At 59.7% G+C, this 24,632-nt stretch overlaps 1 protein-coding gene across 1 annotated transcript; it reads left to right on the forward strand.

Annotated features, from left to right (window-relative positions):
- The first annotated feature begins 874 nt into the window (after positions 1-874).
- Positions 875-24,484, forward strand: RASAL1 (RAS protein activator like 1). The gene is made up of 21 exons (XM_081113964.1): positions 875-1,245; positions 4,697-4,753; positions 6,860-6,973; positions 7,105-7,166; positions 8,301-8,430; positions 10,333-10,414; positions 10,502-10,633; positions 12,424-12,512; positions 13,033-13,150; positions 13,299-13,452; positions 13,798-13,862; positions 14,161-14,273; positions 16,070-16,262; positions 18,212-18,349; positions 18,873-19,017; positions 20,159-20,331; positions 21,458-21,595; positions 21,671-21,806; positions 22,485-22,605; positions 23,607-23,680; positions 23,939-24,484. The coding sequence occupies exons 1-21, from the start codon at positions 1,181-1,183 to the stop codon at positions 24,076-24,078; spliced, it is 2,439 nt and encodes an 812-aa protein (XP_080970090.1). The 5' UTR covers positions 875-1,180; the 3' UTR covers positions 24,079-24,484.
- The last annotated feature ends 148 nt before the right edge of the window (positions 24,485-24,632 follow it).

Below are 24,632 nucleotides of genomic sequence, written 5' to 3' on the forward strand. Positions count from 1 at the left end.
GAACCAAGGCACAGACAGGTTCACTTGCCCAACAGCACACAGCGACCCAGCGGCCGGCGTCAGGATGCACACCCAGAAGGCGAACCAGCTACGGACGGACACCTGCCTCTGGCCCTCCGTTTCTTCATCCGGAAAATGGGGGCGATGGTGCAATACCCTCTAGCGCATGGAGTTACTGCGGAGACGAAGACGGGATAAGCCCGCCGTGGCTCCGGCTCCGAGCAGGGCCTGGCACACAGTCAGGTGCTCAAACATCGTAAACGACTTTTATCATCGCTGCGGCGGCTGCGCCCCTCCCCCCGCCCGGCCGCGGCGTCCTCCCCCGCAGCGCCAGCCCGTGACGTGGGTGCGGCGGCTCGCACAGTCTGGGTTTAATTGGAAACTGAGAGCTAGGAGGGGAGATCGAGGCCCCTCCCTTGAATCTAACGGACCCCCAGGGAATGGGCCACTCTCTCTCTCTCTCTCTCTAGCGACCCCTCCCGGAGACGCGGATACTGCTCCGGACAGGGCGCGGGGTTGGGGGTGGGGGTCGGACCGGGAGGCGGCGCCGGGATGGCAGGCGGGGAGGGCCGAGGAGACGTGAAGGTGTGGAAGGGAGGACAGGCGGGGGACACACTACGGTTTCTGAGCCCGGTGCCAACTCACCAGGAACCACTGGCCACGCCCATCAGGGCCGTAGGCCACGCCCCACCTGCCAGTCCGAGCCTCGGTGCGCCCTGGTCTCCGCGGCCCGCGCGCTCGGGTGCGCTTGGCTGGGGAGCCGGCAGAGAGCGCGCGAGGGGGCCCGGGGGCCGGCGGGGACCCGGAGGGAGGCGGGATTGCGGGGAGGGCCCCGGGCCGCCCCCTTCCGCCCTGCCCGCCCACCAGGAGCTCCAGACTCAGAGGCAAAAGCCGGCGGCGCTCCCTGCGCGCCCCACCTGCTCCGCACGCGGATCCTACCTGTGGAGTCCGCGGGGGACGGGGGGAGGGCGCCCCCTCCGAGGACACCGATCCTTTCTCCTCCTTCGAAAACCTCCCGCCCAGCTCCCCGCGTCTCGGACAGGAGGCGCTGAGACCCGGGACAGGGCGCCAGGCTTGCAGCTGGTGACATGTAGATTCCTTTCTCTGCCACCCCCCTTCCCCGCGGTCCAGCCTCGGAACCCGGGCGCCCTCCCGCCCTGAAAGTTTGGGGTTGGGCGCCATGGCCAAGATCAGCTCCCTGAATGTCCGCGTGGTGGAGGGCCGGGCGCTGCCCGCCAAGGACGTGTGAGTACTCCCGGAGCGAGGGGCGTGCGGGGCATGGGGTGGGGTGGGGGTCGCCCATTCCGCGTGCCGGGGAGGGTCGGGGAAGTGGGCATGGGTTCCCGTCTAAGACGCTGAGACCCTGTATTGAGGCAGATACACCTTCATGGGGGGAGAGGCCCCATGCCCATCGCTGCCCCATGCCCAGATGCCCGCTCTGCCCCCCAGGCTGGGTGTGTTTGATCCTGGGATGTAACTAAAGGGTCTTACAGAGCGGCAGCCGGAGACTGGAGGGGCGGATTCTGTCGCAGCTGGAGATGGGGGTGGGGATGGGGATGGGGAGGTGTCGCTCCTGGCTTGGTGGGCCCCTATCAACAAAATGGGGTGGGTGTGGGGGGGATCCAGGTGGCCCAGCATTCCTCTGTGTGCATCTGGGGTTTAGATTTGCAGAGAGTCACCAGATGGCCAGCCCGCCAGCCTTGGGGGAAACTGGGGTGCTTCTGACCCAGAGCCCCAAGCTCCCCAGCCAGTAGTTCCTGGCCCTCCCTGCATGTTGAGCGGCTTGAGGAGCTAACCCTCCCTGGGCAGCCCCCTCCCCGCCAGGTGTGATGGGTCTGGAGAACCCTCGAGCCCCCTAGTACCAGTCCTTGGCTGGGTTTCCCTGGGGCTGAGTCAGCAGTTGCCGAATCAGCAGAATGGTGGTAGTGGGGGGTCCCCCTCCTGCTTGGCCTGGAGCCCAGAAGGGGTTCTGAGGGTGTCAGCACCTGGTGTAGGTACGGGATCCTTGGCAGGACATCGGCTGTTTGACCTTGAACCTGGTTCTCTCTGGGTCTCCATCTCCCATCTGTGCAATGGGAGCCCTGGACGGGGTCTCCCAGCCCCGTGCAGCTGGGAGGGTGGAGGACCAGCTAAGACTTACCCCGCAGCCAAGGTTGAGCAGGAACCTGGGTTCTGAGCCATTGCTCTGCCTGACTCCCCCAGCTGCGGGCCCCCAGCAAGGAGGACCCTGCCTTCGATTCCACCACCTGCCCCCTCCCCAACGCTGCGGCTGTGTCCAGGAGGGCGCTGCTTAGAGCTCCTCCATCCTCCTCAGCCGCCCCTAGTCAGCACAGCCCAGCAACCCACAGAGGCCGAGGGCTCGCTGCTGTGTGAATGCGGCACCTGGACAAACCCCTGCCTCCCTCTCTCTGAGATGTCCTCCCCGAGCCCCGAGAAGAGAGACCCCGGAAGGGTTGGGGCAGTGAAGCCAGGAGCGGGGCCTGGAGGCTGATGGAGGCTGGTGAGCGCCATCTGCCCCTCCTGGGAGGGAGTTGAGTCACGCGTGGCTCCCATGCCACCCTCCTCCCCATGTTCCTGGGCCAAGGCCACGCCCTCGAGCAAGGGTAGGGAGTCGCTAAGCCCCAGTTGGGGATCTGGCCATCCTGCCTCAGTTTCCCTGGCTGTTGGCTCCCTTCTTCACAGGGGGTCTCCTCAGAGCGTGCTGGGATCTCCCCGCCCGCGGGGACTCAGCTAGGGCGTGTTCTCGCCCCTCTCCTAAGGAAAGGCTGGATTCTTCCTGAAGCTTCCCCAGATTCTAGGGCGTCTGGACTTGGCGTAAGAGGAGGACTCAGCGGGCGACTTTAGAGTTACTGCTGTCACTGACAACAGCAGCGGTGCCCGGGCCGGTGGCTCAGTGGTTAGAGCATCGACCTGTGCACTGAAGGGTCGAGGGTTTGACTCCTGGTCAAGGGCACAGGGTTGCAGGTTCGATCCCGGGCCCCAGTCCGGGCACATGTGGGGAAGCAATCAGTCGATGTGTCTCTCTCACATCAATGTTTCTCTCCCGCCCCCCCCCCCCCCCAACACACACACACTCTTTCTAAAAATCAATGGGAAAAACATCCTCGGGTGAGGATTAGCAACAACAAAAATAATAAAAATAACCGCTGTATGTCACCGAGGCTGACTAGGGACCGGGTTCTGCGCTTAGCGTCTCCTAGGCTTCTGCCAGCACTTCTACTTTACAAATGGGGAAGCCGAGGCCCAGAGTGGCAAAGTCACTTGCCTAAGGTCACGCGGCCGGGATCTGAAGCCTGACCGCTCCCATGCACACACCAGGCTGGGCAGGCATGGCCGCGGGGCCTGCTTTCCCACGGGGCGGGGCAGCGGCCGCGGGAGAGGCCGGCTCTGCAGCCATGGCAGGTCGGGAGGCAGCCCCCTCCCGCCGCTGCCCCTACCTGATAGGAGCCTGATAAGGCCCTTGTGCGTCAGAGCGGGCAGCTGACGTGTGAGCTCGGCTCCCAGGAGGGGCCGGGGGTCAGGCGGGGTTCACAGGAGGGCGTGTCTCCCAGCCCTTTGCTGGTGAGATGCCAGCCCACATCCGCAGTTGGGGAAACCGAGGAAGGGGAGCCGCTTTCCAAAAGCTCAGGGTTGGAGAACCCAGAGAGAGCAATGAGATGTAGGGGGTTACCCAGCCGCGGGCATTCAGGGGGGTGGAGCCAGGTGGGGAAACTGAGACCCAGGGCGCTCCATGGAGAACCTAGAGAGGAACTCAGAGACACAAGCCACCGCCCAGTCTGAGATGTCCAGGGAGGGGGACCAGATGGGAAATGCACGCACTGGAGCGCCCAGCAAAGGGGGCTAAGGGAAGGAACCCCGAGAGGAAACTGAGGCACGGGGAGGGCTCAGCCAGCAGACAAGCCTCCGGTTGGAGCCAGTCCCGGGAATCCCTGAGGCATGTGTGGATCGTTGACCAGCTGAACTGAGAGAGGTGGCGGAGAGAGAGAGGTGGGGGCCGGGCGTGGAGGGGGGGCCATTGGGCTGGAGGCAGCCTTGGTTAGGAGCTTGGTTCCCTGTGGACCTGGGCTTGGATCCTGGCTGCCAGGTGGGCGGTGGAGGCTTGAGGTCTGGGTGCCCTGGGCTGTCTGCAGCGAGAGCTGAGCTGCTGAGGTCCATCCCTGCTGGCGGCTGAGCCACGCGTGTCCCCTGCCCAGGGGAACCCGCTGCAATGAAAGGCCAGAGAGGCTCTGGGTGAGCCTGGGCTGCCTGCACCTCGCGTGCCTCTTAGTTCCTCCTCTGCCCCAGGGGGTATATGTTAATGCTCTTCCTGACTCACAGGGCAGAGGCACTGAGGGCCACAGAGGGGCCGGGGCTTGCCAGGGCCCACAGCCAGCAGGTGGGGAAGCAGGTGTGACTCCCCCGCACGCACTGGCTTTGGGCTTCCTGGGACAGGGACTCGGCACTTCCTCGCGTGGTGCCTCCAAGTTCTATTTCTGTAGGTGGGCACCCAGGGAGGCCACGCCTGCTGGGCCGGGGTCGCAGCGGCCAGGCTGAGCAGCCGTGACCTCCTGCTGGTCCCCAGCGTCGTAGCTGGACTTGCTGTGTGACCCTGGGCAGGCCCCCTCCCCTCTCTGGGCCTCCGTTGCACCCTCCTGTGACATGAAGGCAGATTGGGGTCCCCGCCCACGACTGCCCTCTCAACCTCCTCCTTCCGCAGGTCTGGGAGCAGTGACCCCTACTGCATCGTGAAAGTGGACGACGAGGTGGTGGCCAGGTGAGGAGGGGAGGCCAGGCTGGGGCGGGGCGAGCAGGGCCGGGGCCGGGGGAGGGGCTCCTAGGCCTGGGGAGTCCAGGCACAAGAACCCACCAGGAAAAGAGGGGCCGGGGAGGGCGATGCTCACCCCAGAGGCGGACTTGCGGCCCGATGATGGTGCTTTGTGACCTGGCCCCGGACCGGACAGTGGGGGCCGCCAGCTCCTCTCCCCACCCAGCCCAGCTGGCCCGCACCTTCCCCCTGGACTTGACCATGTCCCTGCTGGCTCCTGGGGCTGACTCAGCGGCTGCCAGCATGTGCCTCTCATGGTGGCCTCCCTGGGGGCGGGCATCTCACGCTTGGCTGGGCTGGCTGGTTCCGGGCCTGCTTGCTGGGTGCTGCGGGCACCAGGCTGTGTGTGTGTGCGCCTGCGCCCAGCTGGCCTGCTTGAGTGTCCATGGGGGTGTTGGAGGGCTGGTGTCCAGATGGACGTGTCCCTGTGGGAATGCAGGCTCACTATGTGTAGCAGTGTGTGGTCTGTGTGCATGTGTGCCCACACACACGGGCTGCCCTGTACACACGTGCGCACCACTGCCTGCTTATTGGGGTCCACAGGCACCAACGTGAGCACATGTGAAGGTGTGAGGGTGTTTGATGTGTGAGCGGGTCTCGGCAGGGGGGACATCGGGCTGGGTCATGCTTGGTTCCCACCCCCGCAGGCCGATCAAGGGACAGCTCTCAGCCCCCGCAGGCCTGAGGGGTGTGGGTGGGCGGATGGCTGAGGCCTCGGTTCCTATGGAGACAGCAGGATTCAGGATGCTGCTGGCGAGGTTCCGGCCCAGATGGACTGGGAGCTGGGGGCAGGGAGCCCATATGGGGGGAAGGTCAGCCTACAGCACCCAGCTGACCCCCTCCATCGTTCTCTCTGTGCTCATGCCGCCCCCTTCCCCACAAACCCACAGGCTGATGTTCTGTGTCACCTCAGGCTGCTGTCTCCCCCTCTCTGGGCGCGGAGGAACGTCCCACCTGTGGGGCTGGGGAGGGACTTCCAGCTGGGAAGAGGCAGGGTTAGGGGGAGGAAGTGTCCAACTGATGGTGGTGCCCTGGGCTAGAGGGCAGAGTGTGGCGCATGTATGCGTGCGTGTGCACACTCATGCTCTGTTGGGGAAGAGTGTGTAAAAGGAAGATGGGAGTGGCAGGTGTGCCAACCAGATTTCACAGCCATACGTTTGGGTGTGTCTTCACTGAGCACGGAGGTTCTTTGTTCTCTGTTGGGTACAGGGAAGTGGGTCTGCAGGGGTGCCGGCGTGAAGATGCCCTATGGGTGTGCCTGTGCCTGAGCTTGTCTTGGTCCCTAACCCTGCCACGGTTCCCCCTGGCTTACTGAGTGCTCTGGCTCCTGCTGACTTAGTCTCCTGGACCCTCACACTCCTCCCTTTCCAACCAGCACCTTCCTGTTCCTCAGGAGTACTGAGCTCATCCCTGCCTCAGGGCCTTTGCACATGCTGTCCTAGCCATTGGGATGCTTGTCCTCATTCTCTTTCCCCACTTTGCCTGACTAGCTCTTGCAGGAAGCCTTCCTGGACCCCTTCAACCCCCACTCCCAGACCCAACCAGGTACTAACCACAGCACAGGACTCTCACTGTGCCATAAAGCTCGGGAGAGCGCGCCTGGCTGCTGAGGGGGCTGGGCGGGAGCATGGGCCTTGGTGTCTCTCCCTCTGATTCCCCCAGAACCCATATGCCTTGGCACCCAGTGAATGCATGAATGGATGGATGGAATAGTGCGTGTTGTTAGTTACTGTGTTTGTGTGATTCTACATGTGTGCCTGCCGTGTACATATGTGTGTCTGTGGGTTTGTGACTGTGTCTGTCTTCTTTATGTGTGTCCACATGTGTCAGTGTGTAGAAACACATTGATTTGTATTTCTAGAAGTTTCTGAGGATGCATATGTGTGTCTGTGTCTCTGGCTTCCTTGGTGTATCTATGAATGTCTGTTTCAGTGTATCCCTGTGGTAGTGTGTGTGTGTGTGTGTGTGTGTGCCCACGCATGTGCACCTGGGTGCCCAGGTGTCTGTGGCTTGTGTGGCCCAAGTCCCCCCACCCCCCTGTGCCCCCTTTTGCAGGACAGCAACTGTCTGGCGGAGCCTGAGCCCCTTCTGGGGGGAGGAGTACACGGTGCACCTGCCCCTGGATTTCCACCATCTGGCCTTCTATGTGCTGGACGAGGATACGGTGGGGTATGTGTGCTGGGGACCCACGCCTGGCATCTGAGGGGAGGCGGACACCCCAGAGCAAAGTACCCACCTACCTGCCCACCCTCGATGCCTGTCCCTCTCCTGACCTGGCCCCTCCCCTGCCCTTTCCACAGGCATGACGACATCATCGGCAAGATCTCGCTGAGCAGGGAGGCAATTGCCGCTGACCCCCGAGGTGGGCGAGGGGCGCCGGTCCTCAGCCGGCAGAGGGAGGAGGGGTGGCCATGCCCAGAGTGGGCGTTGCAAGGGCAGAGCAAGTGTCACGAGAAGCACAGCGCCCTCCGTGGAAAATTATTTCCGTTCTTGTTTTTAGACAGGACAGACATGTGGGGGTGGCGGTATGTGGAACATCACTGGTATGACAGGGCAGGGGAGGAGTGGGCAGGTGGTCCAAGAAGGCTTCCTGGAGGAAGGGGAAGGAGTGGGGCCTTAAAGGTGCTTTGGCAAAGAGGCAAAAGCCCATCTGCATGGATTCTCTTCTAGGGTCAGGCGTGGGCCGGGTCAGATGGAGTATTGTGTGGGGGTTGATTGGAGATGGCCCTCAGTGCCTGGACCTTTTCTTGGAGGTACTAGGGAGCCATTGATAGTCCTGGAGCAGACAGCGGAGAGAGTGGAGCCGTATCAGAGGAGGATAGACTGACAAGAGAGATTAGGCACATTTTCAGATCTCTGTGCTGCTTTGTGGATACTGGATCGCAGTGGGACAGGAGGAGAGCTGAGAGATCAATTTGGAGTCGGTACAATAATCGAGTGAGAGAAAGCTGACAGCATACTGCACTTGGGGGTTGGAGTGGAGATAGAGGTGAAGTGGGACTTTCATTTCCAGCAGCCCGGGGGCACTCCACCTTCAGAAGGGCCCTCCTGCCATGTGACAGGGAGCTCCTGAATTAGATGCGATTCCTAATACGTTGTTGGACTTGCTGTAAAGAAGAAAAACGGCCCAGTATTCTCCTCCCATCCCCCAATCGTCAGCAAAACTTAACGGGGAGCAGAGAGCAACAGCGAGGGAATAAGGAAGGAGTTCCCCGAAAGTCAATGTCAGTATCTAATCTGCAGTGAACAGACTAAATCTTGAGCCAGGGCGAAGGCAGACGGTCCCGACCCTGAGACGCGTCCATGAGACCGAGGCCCTTAAAGAAGCCCAGAATGAGCAAGCAGCTCTGGTCTCCAGGGATAAGCAGCCTCATGCTCGGTTTCCCACAGAATGAGATCAAACAAACATGAATTCACAACCAAAGACCATCACACACACGACGAACGCTTAGGACGTGGTAGGCCCTTAACAACTGCTAACGCCTGTGCCCTCCAGGAATTGACAGCTGGATTAACCTGAGCCCCGTGGACCCGGATGCCGAGGTGCAAGGTGAGATCTACCTGGCTGTGCAGATGCTGGAAGATGTGCGGGGCCGCTGTCTTCGCTGCCATGTGCTCAAGGCCAGGTAGGGTCACGGCGTGGGGTGTAGGCGGTGATCTGAGAATGAGCAGGGACCAGCAACCAAAGGCCAGACACTCGGGATGACCAGACACGAGCGAGGAGGTATATTAGTCACAGTGTAAGCAGTAGACACCCAGTTCATACGGACTGAAGCAGATTGTCTCATATGAGTGACATGTAGCTTCAGGTATGGCTGGATCCAGGTGCTCGAAGGGTGACATCAGGACTCTGTAGACACAGATTTCCTCAGCTGTCTTTTGTGTTAGCTTCATTCTAAGTCTTTCCCCAGGTGGGGGCAACGATGGCCCCAGCAGCCTCAGCGGCCATCCTAACAACTTGGCAGCCCCAACTGAAAAAGAACTTCTATCTCTTATCCATTTCCAACCAATGTTTTGGGAGCATTTCTTATTGGCTCATGCCTGTCTCTGAGTCAATTACACTGATTGACTGGTCAGGCCTGAGTCACAGCCCTTTCCTGGAGTGGAGGGAGGGATCAGCCCCTAAGAGATCATGTGGGCTGGGAGTGAGGAGGGGAGGGGTCCTGCCCCAAAGAAACATCCGGAGGAAGACAGATGCAGGACCAGCAAACCCCACAGTGACCCTCCAGGGCACCAGCTCATGGGATGGCCCTCACTCCTCCTGCCTGCTTATCACTCTATAATCCCCTTTCTCTCTCTCTCTGAGCTCCCCCATTATTCTGCTTCCTTAAATACTTTCCCCCATTCCCTTCTTATCTCCCATCTTGTCTTTCTGCCCTTTTTTTTTTCACACCTTACTCCCCCAACCTTCCCTTTTAGGCTGATTCTTGCCAAGGTTGGGGAGCATCTCAATTTCTAGTTGGCTGCGTGACTTTAAGTCCTTTCTTGCCCTCTCTGTGTCTCTCCCACCACCTCCAGATTTCTGTCCCCAGCTGGGGATCCCTTGAGTCTGGATGAAGTACTGGGGGTGGCGGGTGGGGTGGGGGGAGAGGAGAGGCAGGGGACAGGAGAGAGGACTCAGTATGGGACAGGGCTCCTTATCTGCTATTCGCCCTGGGCCTCCCCCCCCCCCCAGCCACAAGGCTGTGCAGGATTCTTGCAACAGGAAAGGGACCGATTGCTGTCGCTTAGCAACTAGGCTGGCTCCTAGGAAACCAAAGAAGGCTTTGGATGCTGAGCATGGGTGGGAGAGGAGCAGCAGGAGGAAGCTCCTCTGCGGGGGGCGGGGGTCCCTGGATTTGGGGGACCTCAGGAGGAGGAGTGGGGAAGGCTGATTGGGGTGAGACTTTTGGGTTGTCATGACAACCAGAGGCAGGGGTCTCTGTCTCATCCTTTTCTTGGGTCCTAGGCAGGTGTGGGCATGGTGTTTGTTGAGTGAATGACTGACCTGAGCCCCCACCAGCTGCCAGCTGCCATGCTGAGCCCTTTCCACACATCATCTCATTTACTCTCGGCCCCTGAGGTTGGTCTGTTATTATTCGCGTTTTCCAGATGAGGAAACCGAAGCTCAGGAGGTGACGTGGTTATTCATTCCCGTGTCGCCCAGACAATGGAGCGCAGAGCCAGGCTTTGAGTCCTGGCCTCTGGTCTCCAGTCCAGCGGCTCCTTTCTCCCCCCGCCCCCCCCCCCCCCACCCCCGACACCTTTGCCTGCTGGGCTTGGTGATGCAGGACTTGAGCTTTCTGTGCCTCGGTTTCCTCATCTGGAAAATAGGGGCATCACTGGTGCCTCCTCATAGGGCAGCATTAGTCAATAGGATGGGCACAGTGAGGGGTGCTCCCCGCTGGGTCCCTACAATGGAGCAGTTTATTGTCTCGGAAACCAGTGGCATTTGAATGGTCTACCCTGAATCTATTTTCCAAGGTCCAGTTTGGGTTTTGGTCCTTGAGGGTCCTGTGGTCCCCACTCCTGTCCTCATCTGTCCCCAGGGACCTGGCGCCCCGAGACATCTCCGGCACATCTGACCCATTCGCACGTGTATTTTGGGGCAGCCAGAGCTTGGAGACTTCGGTGAGTGGTGGAGGGGAACTGGGAAAGAGTGGGGCATCGGGTGGTGGGGTCCCAGTCAGCTCTCTCTTCACCCCCCTCCTCCCCCAGACCATCAAGAAGACTCGCTTCCCACACTGGGATGAGGTGCTGGAGCTGCGGGAGATGCCAGGCGCCCCCTCCCCACTGCGGGTGGAGCTCTGGGACTGGGACATGGTGGGCAAGAACGACTTCTTGGGCATGGTGAGCACCCCCTCCAACACGCTCCATGGCTCCCCACCGCCCCCAAGGGGGAAGGAAGGGGAGATGGGCTGGTACCCTGGGGCTCAGAGGGTAGATGTGAAGGCTGCCTCACCAGGTCCAGGGAAATGAGTCCGATTGCCCCATTGTGCATTTGGGGAGACGGAGGCTCTCAAAGGTGCAGGAACCTGCCAAGGCCACGGGTGGGCCCATCTCCTAATTCTACAATGAGAGTACCTGGCCCTGTGCTGAGCGCTGCTCTACATAACCTCATTTACCCTCCAGGCCTCCATAAAAGGCTGGGGTGGGGAAACCGAGGGAGGCTAAGTGGCTTTCCCGCGGTCACATGACTAGGAAATAGTAGAGCTGGGATTTGAGTGCAGGTCTCTCTTACTCCAGAATCTAAGCCTTTATTTAACTCCTCTTCCTGGAAGCACTGGGGTCGAGGTCTTTCTCTTGGAACCTCAGTTTCCCCCTCTGTACAATGGGTGGATTGTTCCTGCCTCTGGGTAGCAGTGCAGGTATATCGGGGCTGGTAGTTTTTAAAAGGAGGCAAGATTAGAGCAAATAAGAGGGAGGCTTGGTCATAGAGTGCTGGCGGTCTCCTGAAGTGGTTGGAAATAGAGTTACCACGTGACCCAGCAATTCCACTCCTAGGTCTGTACCCAAGAAATGAAAATATACACATGTCCACACAAAAACCTGTACATGAATGTTCACAGCAGCATTGTTCATAATAGCCAAAGCGGCAGCAGCCCAAATATCTATCAACAGCCGAATAAATAAACAAAGGGGCTATAGCCATACAATGGAATATCATTCAGCCATAAAGGACCAAAGTCCTGCCCGGCTGGTGTGGCTCAGTGGCAGCTTTGACCTATGAAGCAGGAGGTCATGGTTCAATTCCTGGTCAGAGCACATGCCCGGGGTTACAGGCTCCATCCCCAGTAGGGGGCGTGCAGGAGGCAGCCCATCAATGATTCTCTCTCATCAATGATATTTCTATCTCTCAATCCCTCTCCCTTCCTCTCTGAAATCAATTATATATATATATATATATATATATATATATATATATATATATTAAAAGGAACAAAGTACCAACAGATGCTACAACATGGATGAATCTTCAAAACATGCTAAATGAAAGAAGCCAGTCTAAAAAAACCCCACACGTGATGTGATTTCATTTATAGGAAATGTTTAGAATTGATGAATATATCTATGAAGACAAAATAGACTCGTGGTTGTCAAGGGCAGGGGAGTGACTGTTAATGGGTACAGGCTTTTGGGGGGCTCATAGGAAATGTTCTGAAGTTAGTAGTGATGTTAGCACAAGTCTGACTATACTGAAAGCCATTGAGTGATACACTTTAAATAGGTGAATTGTAGGGGGCACAATTATATCTCTATAAAGTTATTTGAAAGAGGGGGTGGGGCTCGGGCGCCTTCCGGGCTGTCTTTAAGCTTTGTCCCTGAAAAGAGCTGAAAACACACCCAGTCTGACATGCTGTCTCCAGCAGCTGTGTGACCTTAGGCAAGTCACTCCACCTCTCTGAGCCTCCGTTTCCTCAAATAACTGTCTCTGGAGGCCTCAGTGCCCTGGCAGGGCTCACCATTTAGGACTGGGGGAGGGAGTGTCACTGCTGTCGTGTTGATGGGACACAGAGGGGGAGGAGGACATGGCCCCTGGCAGGCTGTGCCACCCCACCTTGGGCGGGCAGTCCGAGTGCTTCTTCCAGGGCTGGGCGGGGCTGGGCAGGGCTCCGCTGAAGTTCTGTGTCCCCGCACAGGTGGAGTTCCCCCCGAAGGTCCTGCAGCAGAACCCACCCAACGGCTGGTTCCGTCTCCTGCCCTTCCCCAGAGCTGAGGAGGATTCTGGGTACGTGTGGGGCCGAGGGAGGAGACCAGGCTGGAACCATGTTGGGCACCATCTTCAGCTCATGGCGGGTCCTCATGGGCGTCCACCTCAGCCCACTGACCATCACCATGGCACACTGTTCACTCATCGAACAAATGTCTGTGGACGTCTCCCAGTTGTGTTTACACATGTCCGAATGGGTTCACCTTTAGCCCACCCACCTGCGAACGTGTCAGTTCACACCTGTTGATGTGTGATCAGATCCCTGGGTCCTTCCACGCCTGTCCACACCTGTTCACACTGCCCATTCCCGCACACGTGTTTATACCATAGGTTCACACTGTCTGTGCTTGTCAAGGCCTGTTTAGACCTGTCAACATCTGTTCACACCCAGTTAGACTTCGCCACGCCTGTTCACCGCTACCCACACTCACCTTGTTTTGCAAATATCCATGCTCCTTACCCGTGCTCTCACCTGCCCATCTCCGCGCCGGCCCATACATCCTTCCATCTGTACATGCGTGTGCTCTGACCCGGTCAGGGGGAGCCTGGGTGCCCTGCGGCTGAAGGTGCGCCTCCTGGAGGACCGCGTGCTGCCCTCACGATGCTACCGGCCACTCCTGGAGCTGCTCATGGAGTCCGTGCTGCAGCCGGCAGAGGTGGGCGCGTCAGATAAGCAGGCACCTGAGGGCTGGGGGGGTGGGGGTGGGGGGTCTGGACCCTGGCCGGCCCGCGTCGGGGAAATCTGTCTGAGCTTCCCCGGAGTCCCAGGGCCCCGGCCAGCTCGCCTGCCGCCTGTCCTTCCAGGAGGACGTCTCCAGCCCCCTGGCCGTGCTGGAGGAGCTGACCTCGGGGGACTGCCGCCAGGACCTCGCCACCAAGCTGGCGAAGCTCTTTCTTGGCCAGGGTCTGGCTGGGCCCTTTCTGGACTATCTCACCCGGCGGGAGTTGGCGCGGACCAGTGAGTTGCCCACAGGACCCCCGGACAGCACTCCCCCAAGGATGAGTCTGCAGAGGGTCTCTGGGGGGCTAAGAGGGGGGCTCAAGCAGGGACAGGGGCATGCGTGTGTGTGTGTGTGTGTGTGTGTGCATGTGTGGAGCCAGCTGGTTTTGTTATGCTTGAGCTGTGTGACCGTAGGCAGATTGCTTAACCACCCTGGGCCTCAGGACTGTGAACGGAGCTGATGTTGCGAGTCTCCTCAATGCCTGAGGCTGGAAGCATCCTGACCTCCACCTTGGGTGGGCGGGTGAGGTGAGGTGGATCACTCCCCCCAACCCCAGAAAACACTTCCTTCTGCCCTCCCAGCCGACCCCAACACCCTCTTCCGTTCTAACTCCCTGGCATCCAAGTCCATGGAGCAGTTCATGAAGGTGAGTAGGCGAAGGCCTGCGGGGCCCAGCAGCTTCCTCAAGGGCACCCCTCCAGTGTCCGCCTGGACCCGGAGCTTGGCTGGCTTCAGGTGGCAGTGGGCAGCCGAGCTGGGGAGCTGGTGGCAGGTGCCTGGCCTCTCACCCGAGTGGCAGCCCGGGTCGTGCCCCCACCCAGCCCTTGGGCGTGCCTGGGCCTTGCTCTGAGCCTCTCCCTGCATGGTGCCCCCTGCCCCCGAGCTCACGGGCATGCCCCGGCCTCGCCCTCGGCCCCGCCCCATGTGGTGCCCCCCCCCCCCAGCTCGTGGGCATGCCCTACCTGCATGAGGTCCTGAAGCCGGTGATTAGCCGCGTCTTTGAGGAGAAGAAGTACATCGAGTTGGACCCATGCAAGATGGACCTGGGCCGCACCAAGTGAGCAGAGCTGAGGGGGGACCCTGACCGCCGACAGCCCCCTTGTCCCCAAGCCTTGTCGGGCTGTGCCCCTTGCTAACCCCTCCCCGCTCCCCCGCCCCCTCACCCCGTCCCCCGTTCCCCGCAGCCCTGCCGCCCACCTCAAAGTCTCCCCGTGGGCACCTCAGTCCTCACGCTGCCTGGTGTAGGGGTTCCCGGCAGGACTCGAGCTCCCCGGGTTCAAACCCCCGCTCTGCCACCACCGGTGTGCAAGCCACCTCGCCCCTGTGCGGCTGTGAGAGCGAACCGAGCTATGCACGCACCCCAGGACACGGTACTTCTAGTTTCCCTCATGGCGGCGGGCCCTGCGTGCGAGGCGGGCCCAGCGTGGGCCTGTGTGCAGGGCGGGCCCTGGAGCACTTGATGAGATTGGAGGAGGCCAGGCAGTGGCTGGGTCACTCCACGCCTCCGGGGGCTCCTCTTCTCTTTCCCGGGCCCGTCCCCACTCCCGCCAGGCCATGAGGCTGGTTGCTGGGCAGCCCATCGGGGACTGGAGAGAGCCCTACCTTTATTTCGGGCCCCGCCCAGCAAGTGCTGCCCACAGCTGCTGACCGCCCGGGAGGCAGGCACCAGGACCCCTTTTACCCGATGAGGAAACAGCCTCAGAGAGGGAGGTCACCTGCCGAGGGCTGCACAGTTGGGAAGAAGTTGCACAGCAGGATTTGAACCCAGGCCCCGCGCACAAGGGCAGGGTCGGTCTGCGAAACCCCAAGGCAGAGGCGTTTCCCAGCAGACCTGGCGAGGATGCAGCTGGGCCCCAGCACCTGGGCAGTGCAGGGCAGTAGCCAGACCCCAGTGGGCAGTCCTGAGTTCTAATCTCGACTCTGCTCTGTTTGCAAGGAGATCTCTCTGAGCCTGTTTCCTCATCTGTTAAATGGGATATTTACTAGTAGTCCATCAGATTGCTATTAGGATCAAATGCCACAATGTCAGAGGCATTAGCTCCTTGGGTCCAGGACACGGGGTGAGGGGGGGGGCAGGGAACCCCCAGCCTGGCTTCTGTGGAGGTCACAGTCTGAGAGTGGGCAACACAGACCCTTCACCTGGATGGGAACAAGAAAGGAACAAAATAGCTGCAGATAGAAAACTGCTACTCCCTCATCCGCTCAACAAAACAATTGTTGAGCACCTACTGTGTACCGGGCATCGTCTGAACAGAGTTCACAGCAGAGGACACATGGACACAAATCCCTCTTCTGAGGGAGACAGATCCTACGCTAAAGAAGAAGCTTCTTGCTGATGATCAGTGTTATGGGGGGGAAACGAAGCTGGGGAGGGTGGAGGGAAATGCCAGGAGCAGGGGAGGGGCTTGCGGTGTTCCATAGGGGTGGCTACAGGGACAGCCTCGCAGAGAAGGGGACATTTAAGCCAAGCACTTGAAGGAGGGGAGCGAGAAAGTCAGGTGCAGGCAGGGGAACAGCAAGTGCAAAGGCCCTGGGGTGGAAGCATGTGTCTGGCATGTCCATGCTGAAATGCATGTTCAGGGTCTGGGATGAGGTGTGATGGGGAGGGGGTGGCCTCTTTGAGGAGGTGACATCTAAGCTGAATGTGGGGACATGAATGTCCCGGGCAGAGGGAACAGCATGGACGAAGGCTCCCAGACAAGAATGAGCTGCATGTGTTTAAGCAGCAGTGGGGAGCCAGGGGCATGGTAGGGGGAGGCTGTGGCAGTGGGCGGGAAGGCGGGCGCTGCCTGAGCCCAGGGGGGGCCGGCAGGGGCTGGGCTCTGAGACAGTCCCTCTGTTTGCCCCCCCCAGGAGGCTTTCCTTCAAGGGCACGTCCTCAGAGGAGCACGTGCGGGAGGCCAGCCTGGGGCTGCTGATGGGCTACCTGGGGCCTATCGTGGACGCCATCGTGGGCTCCGTGGGGCGCTGCCCGCCTGCCATGCGCCTGGCCTTCAAGCGGCTGCATCGGCGTGTGGAGGAGCGCTTCCCCCAGGACGAGCACAAGGTGGGCCGGGCGCTCCCCGTGGGCAGATGGGGAGACTGAGGCCGGGGCGGGCAGTCGCTTGTCCAGGGTCACGTGGGAGGCAGGACAGAGGCAGGCAGAAACGGGGCTGCCACGCTGAAGTGCTCTGTGGCCCATCCCTGGAGCCGGGGTGAAGAGCTCCCCACTTCCTGTTTACGGATGGGGAAAGTGAGGCCCAGAGGGCAAAGAGCCTGGGCCTCCAGACTCCCAGCGGGGTGTCTCCTTTCTCTCGCTCAGTCCTGAGGAGTGGCCTCCAGACTGGGATGTGGCTTGCCTTACGCCCCACTTTATTGCCGGCAGAGGTGCTAAGTGGGACACGGGCCAGGGAGGAGGGAGGGAAGGGAGGCGGGCTCCCTAGACGGTCTGACCCCAGACCCTTGCGGGTGGAGCCAATATCGTGACACCCAAGTGTCCCCAGTTCTCAGCCCCCTCAGTGGGAAAGGCCTTGGGCCGGGAGCAGGGACTTTTTCAGGCCCACAAGTCTGGATGGGGTCAGGGGAGCCCCTTTCTCTGTCTCTCTGACACCTGTTCCTCCTTCTCAAAAAGGAGGAAGTCACGTGCTGATGTCGAAGGCTAAAATTACCCTTGAACGTGGTGGGCGGGGGCGGTGACCTGGGGGTCAGTTCAGGGTTCCAGAGGAGGGAGGGAGGGGCAGCTCCAGGTCCCCAGCCCCTGGCAGGGCTCACGGTGGTCAGGGAGTTGGCACCCACCAGGGAGGGCATTGTCTCCTTGTGAACACAGCCCCTACATAGACTCCGGAAACACTCTGGGGCTAAATATAGCCCGAGTAGGAGAGGCGAGTGGGGAGTGGCTTGGGGGGAGCCAGATGTACCCAGGATGGAGACACACCCTCTGCGGTGCTGAGGGAACTAGCCTCACCTGCGGCGGCGGGGGGGTGGGGGTGGGGGCAGGCACCACGCTTTACAGTTTGTATAGGGCAGAGGCTGGGGCTGCGGGTGCACACGGGGCAGGCTTTGGAGCCTCAGTTTCCTCATCTAGAAAAAGGAGAGAATAGTTTCTACCCCATGGGATGTTTGAAGGTTAAATGTGATCGTTCAGGCTCAGTTCCTGACGAAGTGAGCTCTCCACAGTAGCTAGTGTTGAATGCAAGAGAGTGTGGTGGAGAGCTGAGAGTTCAAACCCTGCCTGGGCGCCATCTTGTTCTGCCACTTACTCCTGAGCAGCCTTGAGCAAGCAGCCCTCCCTCTCTGGGCTTCAGTCGCCTCCTCTGTAAAATGGGGGTGTAAGACCACCTGGGTGAGTATTAAATAAACAGATGTATGGAGAAGTGTCTGGCCTGTTGCTATTCACTATCATAAATCACTAGTGGCCTGGTGCACGGATTCGTGCACATTGAAAGGAAATTAATTAGAAGGTGGCCTGTGGGGCGGGACGGGGCTAGATGGGCTGGACACGCCCTGGAGCCAACTTCCCTCAGTCCCTCCCCCATCTCGGGTGATGCACCCCAGAACCGCAGCTGCCAAGTCACTGCAGCTGGGCAGCTCCTGCGTTGAGCATCTGCCCCCTGGTGGTCGGGTGGTTGGATGGGTGCTTAGCCTTTTATATATATAGATAGATCTGGGATCGAATCCTGCCTCCTTTGCTCACCAGCTGTGTGACCTTGGGTGAGTCAATTGACATCTCTGAGCTTCTGCTGCCTCATCTGTAAAATGGGAATAATGGCATTGCTCCCATCATAGGACGCGACCTTAGCAGACTCTGAGGATGTTGGCTACATCTGATTGTGCAGAATTGGTATTCTTGCTTCATTTTCCAGATGGAAACACTGAGGCTCCAAAAGAAGAAGCCTCCTTGACAGACAGGATGGCCTTCTGACCCATCTCCCATTTCACTTCCTCAGTTTCCACAGCGGGGAGGGGGGTGGGATAGGTCTGGGGGGTGGGGCTCTCACCTGCTGCGTTTCTTGGCAGGATGTCAAGTACCTGGCCATAAGCGGCTTCCTCTTCCTGCGATTCTTTGCACCTGCCATCCTCACCCCGAAGCTGTTTGACCTCCGGGACCATCACGCAGACCCCCAGACCGGCCGCTCACTGCTGCTGCTTGCCAAGGTGCCGGCACTGGAGGGCCCATCCTGGGGGCGCTGAGCGAGGGGAGGGGAGGCCAGGCCTGAAGGAGACCCAAATGAGACCCTGAAACACCACCATTAGCTCTCATCCCGAGGGTGAAGGCATCCATTATACTCTCTAATTTCCTCTTCTGAAACAAAGACCTACTCTTCCACGAGGAAAGTGGGAAGCAGGCTAGTAGTCCTTTACACCTTAGTATGAATTAGACCATCCTTGGCCAAGTGGCCACATTTTGAGGTTCTGATGGGCTCCAGACATGCATGATAGGATCAGGCAATCCTGGTTGTGGGACCTGGGCTCAGGAGGGAACAGAATAATAAGGGCTCTGGGGGTGTATGTCTGTCCACAAGGAGGGACAGATACTGCCCAGAGCAGGTGCTGCTATGAGACTTCTTCTTTGAATACTGATGTGGGAGCCAGGACGCTGGGACTCTGTTCTGGGTCCACAGAGGGCTCCGCCCCTGCAGTGACCTTGACCCTGGAATCCCCTGCTTCTTTGCTCCAGGCTGTGCAGAGCATCGGGAACCTGGGCCAGCAGCTGGGCCAGGGCAAGGAGCTGTGGATGGCCCCCCTGCACCCCTTCCTGCTGCAGAGCATCTTACGTGTGAGAGACTTCCTGGACCAGCTGGTGGACGTGGATGGGGAGGAGGGTGAGTTCCGGTGGCCCTGCCACGTCTGGCTTGTCACTCCCGTAGACCTTTGGGACCTGCCCTCCCTCTACCCCTCCCCCACCCATAGCACTGAGCCTGTGGACCTGTGCGTCAGCTAGTCGGTCAGCTAACATTTCCTGGCACCTACTGTGCCATTCCAGCCAATGTGGAGGTGCAGGTGGGGATTGTGGCATGGTGTTCACGCAATAGACAAATATCTATTAAGCGCCTACTATGTAATAGGCACTGTTCCATGAGCTGGGGAAACAGCAGTGAGCAAGACAGAAGAAAGTCCTGCTTTCGTGGAAGTTTTATTCCAGTGGAGACAACAAGCTGTAAATAAGATGATTCAGCAAATCATGGTGTTAGGCAGTGACAAGTGCCAAGGAGAAAAGTAAAGGAGGGAAGGGAAGGGAATGTTGGAGTGGGGGTGGCCAGAAGTAGTCTCTCTAGAGTAAAAGTTAAACCCCAAAAGAGGACAGAGAGCAAGCCATGAGGATCCCGGGGAAGAGTTCCAGGCCGGGAACAGCATGTGCAAAGGCCCTGAGGTGGGGACAGAGAGTAGCAGTGAGGAGGCCAGTGAAGAAGAGTGAATGGGGGTGGGGTGGGGGGAAGCGAAGGAGAGGTGAGGGGCCAGGTTGCGTGGGGCTTTGTAGGCAGTGGGAAGGATTTTGGCTTTGACTTAGAGTGAAATGGAGCCGCAGGGCAGTTTTAAGCAGAGTTGGGGTTGAGTCCACATCACAATGTGGGGCCCAGGTCACGAGAGAGTTGGGTCGAAGTCGCATAGGAGCAACCTGTTGAAATGTGGAGCCCCCCCCCACCCCCACCCCGTGTGGCTGGTGGGGTCCCTGTGGTGCGGGGGAGGAGCCTGTGTTGGGCTCCCAGAGAGTGGCTTGATCTCAGGCACTCCCTGGACTGACTCCGTACGGCATGGCTCCCCCTGCTGGCTGCCTGCGACACTACCTGCAGGTCCCTAGGTAGAGAGGAATCATGGCCAGTCTGTGATCCCCGCCCGCCATCAGCGACACCCTTCCCTATGGAGGGAGTGGACTCCACGGGAACAGAGAACCATGCTCATCCCCAGGCCCTGGCCACGCGGAGCCTGGATGGGAAGGTTCACTGTCCCCTCCCCTTTTCCCAGAGGCTGGGGGCCCGGCCAGGGCCCTGGTCCCGCCCTCAGTGACCGTCCGAGAAGGCTACCTGCTGAAGCGCAAGGAAGAGCCCGCCAGCCTGGCCACGCGCTTTGCCTTCAAGAAGCGCTACTTCTGGCTCAGCGGGGAGACCCTCTCCTACGCCAAGAGTCCCGACTGGCAGGTGGGCCTGCCGTCCACCATGGAGGCGCTGCCAGTGGCGGCCCCTCACAGAGCGGCCTTTGCACCCGAGGACTTGCCCAAGGCCCCACAGCAACTTGGCAAATTCACATTCTCAGGCCAGGTTCTGCTCACACCCTTGGGCCCAAGTGTGAGGGCCCAGGCCAGGGACCGGCCTCCGCGGACACACACTCCCCAGCAAACGGCCTTCAGAATGTGCACTCCCCGCAGACACACCCTCCCCGATGTGGACAGGCGACAACGATGATGCTTAAGCACCTGCTCCCAGCCAGGTCTCTGCCCACGTTCCATGGACACGCACGTCAAACGCTCACGGAGAGGTCCAGGCCCGGCTGCTGGGCACACACCGGGCATTCGTTCACGCCCATTCATTCCTTAAACGTTCATTGCGTTCCTACTCCGCACGGGCAGTGTGCTCGGTGTGGACGGGGCAGACAGCAGCAAACAAGACAATCCCTGTTCCCATGGGGCTGCCATTCCAGCCCAGCACACACACACACACACACACACACACACACTGGGTCCACCCACGTCTGTGTACGCCACATACACAACGGCTAACAGCGGAGAGGGTGCCGGCTTGGTGTGTCTACTTGGTCAGCAGAGCGTAGGTTCTAGAGCCCACCTCCCTGGGTTCCAGTTCTGGCTCCACCGGGCGAATGACCTCTGGGGCCTCAGTTTCCGCATCTGCACATTGGGGAGAATAATGGGCCCAGCCGCGGGGATGTGTTGGGATGAGGAAACAAGTTGGCAAATGGGAAGTGCTTAGACCCACAGCCCAAGTGCCATGGGGGGGGGGGGGGAGGAGGATGGTAGTGATGGTGGAAACTGATGCCCAGAGAAGTTGTCACTTAGAGTGTAGGCCCTACACTGTAGGGGGTCATGGAACAGCTGAGAGGGGATGCGCACAGATCACAGACACACGAGGTTGAATGTCCCCACCTTCGGGGACACCACGTGGTGCACACACTCAGAGGGAAGCTGTCCCGGCCCTGCCCGCCCCCCCGCCCCCCCAGCTCCCAGACCCGCCTCAGCTCCCAGCCCCCCCTCAGCTCCCAGCCACCCACCCCAGCTCCCAGCCCACCCTGCAGCACAATCCTGTCTCCCAGATGCGCTCCTCCATCCCCGTGTCGCACATCCGCGCCGTGGAGCGTGTGGACGAGGGCGCCTTCCAGCTGCCGCACGTGATGCAGGTGGTGACGCAGGACGGCTCGGGGACGCTGCACACCACCTACCTCCAATGCAAAGTGAGCCGCCGCCAGGCTGGGGGGCGCGGGGCGTCCCTTGATCCCACCTCACCCCTGACCCCCCACTCCCTGCAGAACGTGAACGACCTCAACCAATGGCTGTCGGCCCTGCGCAAGGCCAGCGCCCCCAACCCGGACAAGCTGGCCACCTGCCACCCCGGTGCCTTCCGCGGCGCGCGCTGGACCTGCTGCCTCCAGGCGGAGCGCTCAGGTGAGGGGGCAGGGCGGGCTCAGGCTCCGCCCACCCCACCTGTCAATCAGCTGTCTGGGCTCGCTGAGCAGCATGGAGCGAGTTACTTCACCTCTCTATGCCTCAGGCTCCTCAAGGGCGGAATGCGGTTGGTAACAGGCCTCCCTCCTACGGTTTTGTGAGGATTAAATGTGGGGTATGATCCTGTAAGCACCCACTTTGCACCAGGCATCTAGTGGTCCACAGACAGGCATCAGGCCTGCTCTCAGGGAAGACAAGCGAATAACCAGGCACTTGTAATACAGCTTCCTAAGTGCCAAGACGGGGCTTTGGGGACTCCAGAGGACGGGCAGGAGATCAAGGAGGGCTTCCTGGAGGAGGTGCTGCTTAGATGTGACCTGAGAAGAGTAGGAGTGGAGCAGCGAAGCTGGGTTCAGGGATGGGTAAGGAAGGATGTTGCAGGCGAGCAAAGGCCTGGACTGGAGGCAGAGAGGGCAGGAAGGTTAAAAGGCTCCGTGTGGCTGGTGCCTAGACTGTGGGAGGCTGGAGAGAGGTGAGGCCACTGCTCTGCTGGGCGAGGGTGGAGGCAGAGGGTCTTGAAGTAGAGGTGGAAGCAGCAGGGCTTGGTGACAGCCTGCCTTGGGAGTTTGGGGGGGGGGGAGGGTGAGAGGGGTTATGGATGATGTCGTTTCCCGTCAGCTGCCGGATGCAGCCACACACACTCGGCTGTCACCCTGGGAGACTGGAGTGACCCACTGGATCCCGATGCTGAGACGCAGATGGTGTATCGGCAGCTGCTCCTGGGGCGGGACCAGCTCAGGTGGGTGCCCCCCCTCCCCCATCCCACTGCACCCCAAGGACCAGCTGGGCCAGGTGCCCACTGAGGCCTCCCCTACTCATCTAGTCATTCTTTCCATGCGCATCAGCTGAGGGTGGGGCGCGAGGGTGGGGAAGCACCCTCAGGTGGACCCTCATCCCTGGATCTTAGCATCTTCTAGTACCTGGGGCTCCAGAGACCGTGGCTGTGCCCCTTCCCCTCCCTGGTCGCAGGGTCATTGTTATCCAGCGACAGACATTTGTTCCAACTCATTGCAGAGTGGGTGCTGAAGCTGGCCTGCGTGGGTTCAAATCCTGGCCTGCGCCACGTGCTGGCTGTGTGGTCTTGGGCAAATTGCTTACCTTCTCTGTACCTTAGTTTCCTCTTTTGGAAACGAGGGTTAGTAACAGTGCCCACCTCATGGGGTTGTCCTGAGGATCAAATGAGCTAATACAGGTAGAGCCCTGTGTAGGTGCCGGGTAGCTTTCCATAAATGGTAACTATTGTGATGCTGTGCAGCCTTAGGCAGGTTATTTACCTCTCTGTGCCTCAGTGACCATCAGTAAACGGAGGTAATAGGAAGCACCTACCTCAGATCCTTTTTTGTGGTAATTGAATAAGTTAACCCATCAAAGGGCCGAGAACAGTGTCTGGGACTCTATAGACCAGTGGTTCTCAACCTTCTGGCTCTTTAAATACAGTTCCTCATGTTGTAACCCAACCATAAAATTATTTTCGTTGCTACTTCATAACTGTCATGTTGCTACTGTTATGAATCGTCATGTAAATATCTGATATGCAGGATGGTCTTAGGCGACCCCTGTGAAAGGGTCGTTTGACCGCCAAAGGGGTCGCGACCCACAGGTTGAGAACCGCTGCCATAGACACTGGCTGTGATGAGGATGTGGGTGGTGCTGGTTAGAGAGAACCTGAATGTCTCCTGCAACCAGCAGAGAATCCCTAAGGCAGGGCTCAGCCTTGTCTTTCTCCCTTTCAATTTCTAGGATGAAATTCCTGGAGGATTTCAACATGGATTCAAGTCCGGAGGCAGACATGGAGGACTCCGGTGCCATGGAAGGTAAGGGTTAAGTTAAGGTGGTCCCTTTTCTTGGCATGCTCTGACACCTCCCACAACCTGCAAGTACATCCCTCAGACCTCCAAGCCCCTCTCCTGTATCCACCAGCAGGCCCAAGGCTGCGTGTGTGGGTTCTAGTCCCTTTAAGGATTCTCACGGCACCAGGCAAATCTGGAGCCCGAGAAGGCCACTGGGTGTGGGTTCTGGCAGCCTTCCCCTGACCTGGCTAAGCCTCTGGGGCCCCCTTGCCTCCCTCCCAGGGGCCTGTCCCGATGCCCTGGCTGGGCAGAGAGAAGCAGCTTCCCGCCTGCTGGAGGTGCTGGAGGACCTGGATCGAGCCCATGAGGAGTTCCAGCGGCAGGAGCAGAGGAAGGCGGTCTCGGGTTCCCGCAGGCCCTGAGGAAATGCCACAGGCGCCTGGGAGAAGAATGAGGAGCCACTGGGCCCGTCTCGGCGCACCCTGGCCCAGGAGTCTCCTTGCGACTGTCCTGTACCTTCTTCGTCGATGCTGAGGCTTCCGGAGACCTCCCAGTCCCGCGTGCTCTGAGCCCAAAGCCTGGCGCATGGAGGCAGGGGCCAGCCTCGCACTGAAGGAGTCACACTCTCTGAGTTGACTGGGTTGAGGCAGACTGGAGTGGCTGGGATAAGGAACCTGACTCATTTGGCTCAGCCTGAGGTCTCTGCTTCATGGGACCAGCCTCTACCCACCCCACTGAGGCTGCTGGATACAGCTGTACCTGAATCCCTCATGCCCATGTGGCCTTGTTGCCCCAGGCAAGCACTAAACGGGCTCAGCCCTTCCTGTTTTCACGTCTGCCAATCACTGTACCCGCACTGATCCTCCTGAGCTGTGCCCTGGGCGGACGGTCCTAACCACAAGCTTCCAGCATCAGATGCCTGAGGAAGAATAGGCTGGGAGCGCAATGTGCAAGGCCCAGACAGACCCTGGGAGTC

The sequence above is a fragment of the Myotis nattereri genome (assembly GCF_964212035.1).
Source record: "Myotis nattereri genome assembly, chromosome: 19".
Classification (NCBI taxonomy): domain Eukaryota; kingdom Metazoa; phylum Chordata; class Mammalia; order Chiroptera; family Vespertilionidae; genus Myotis; species Myotis nattereri.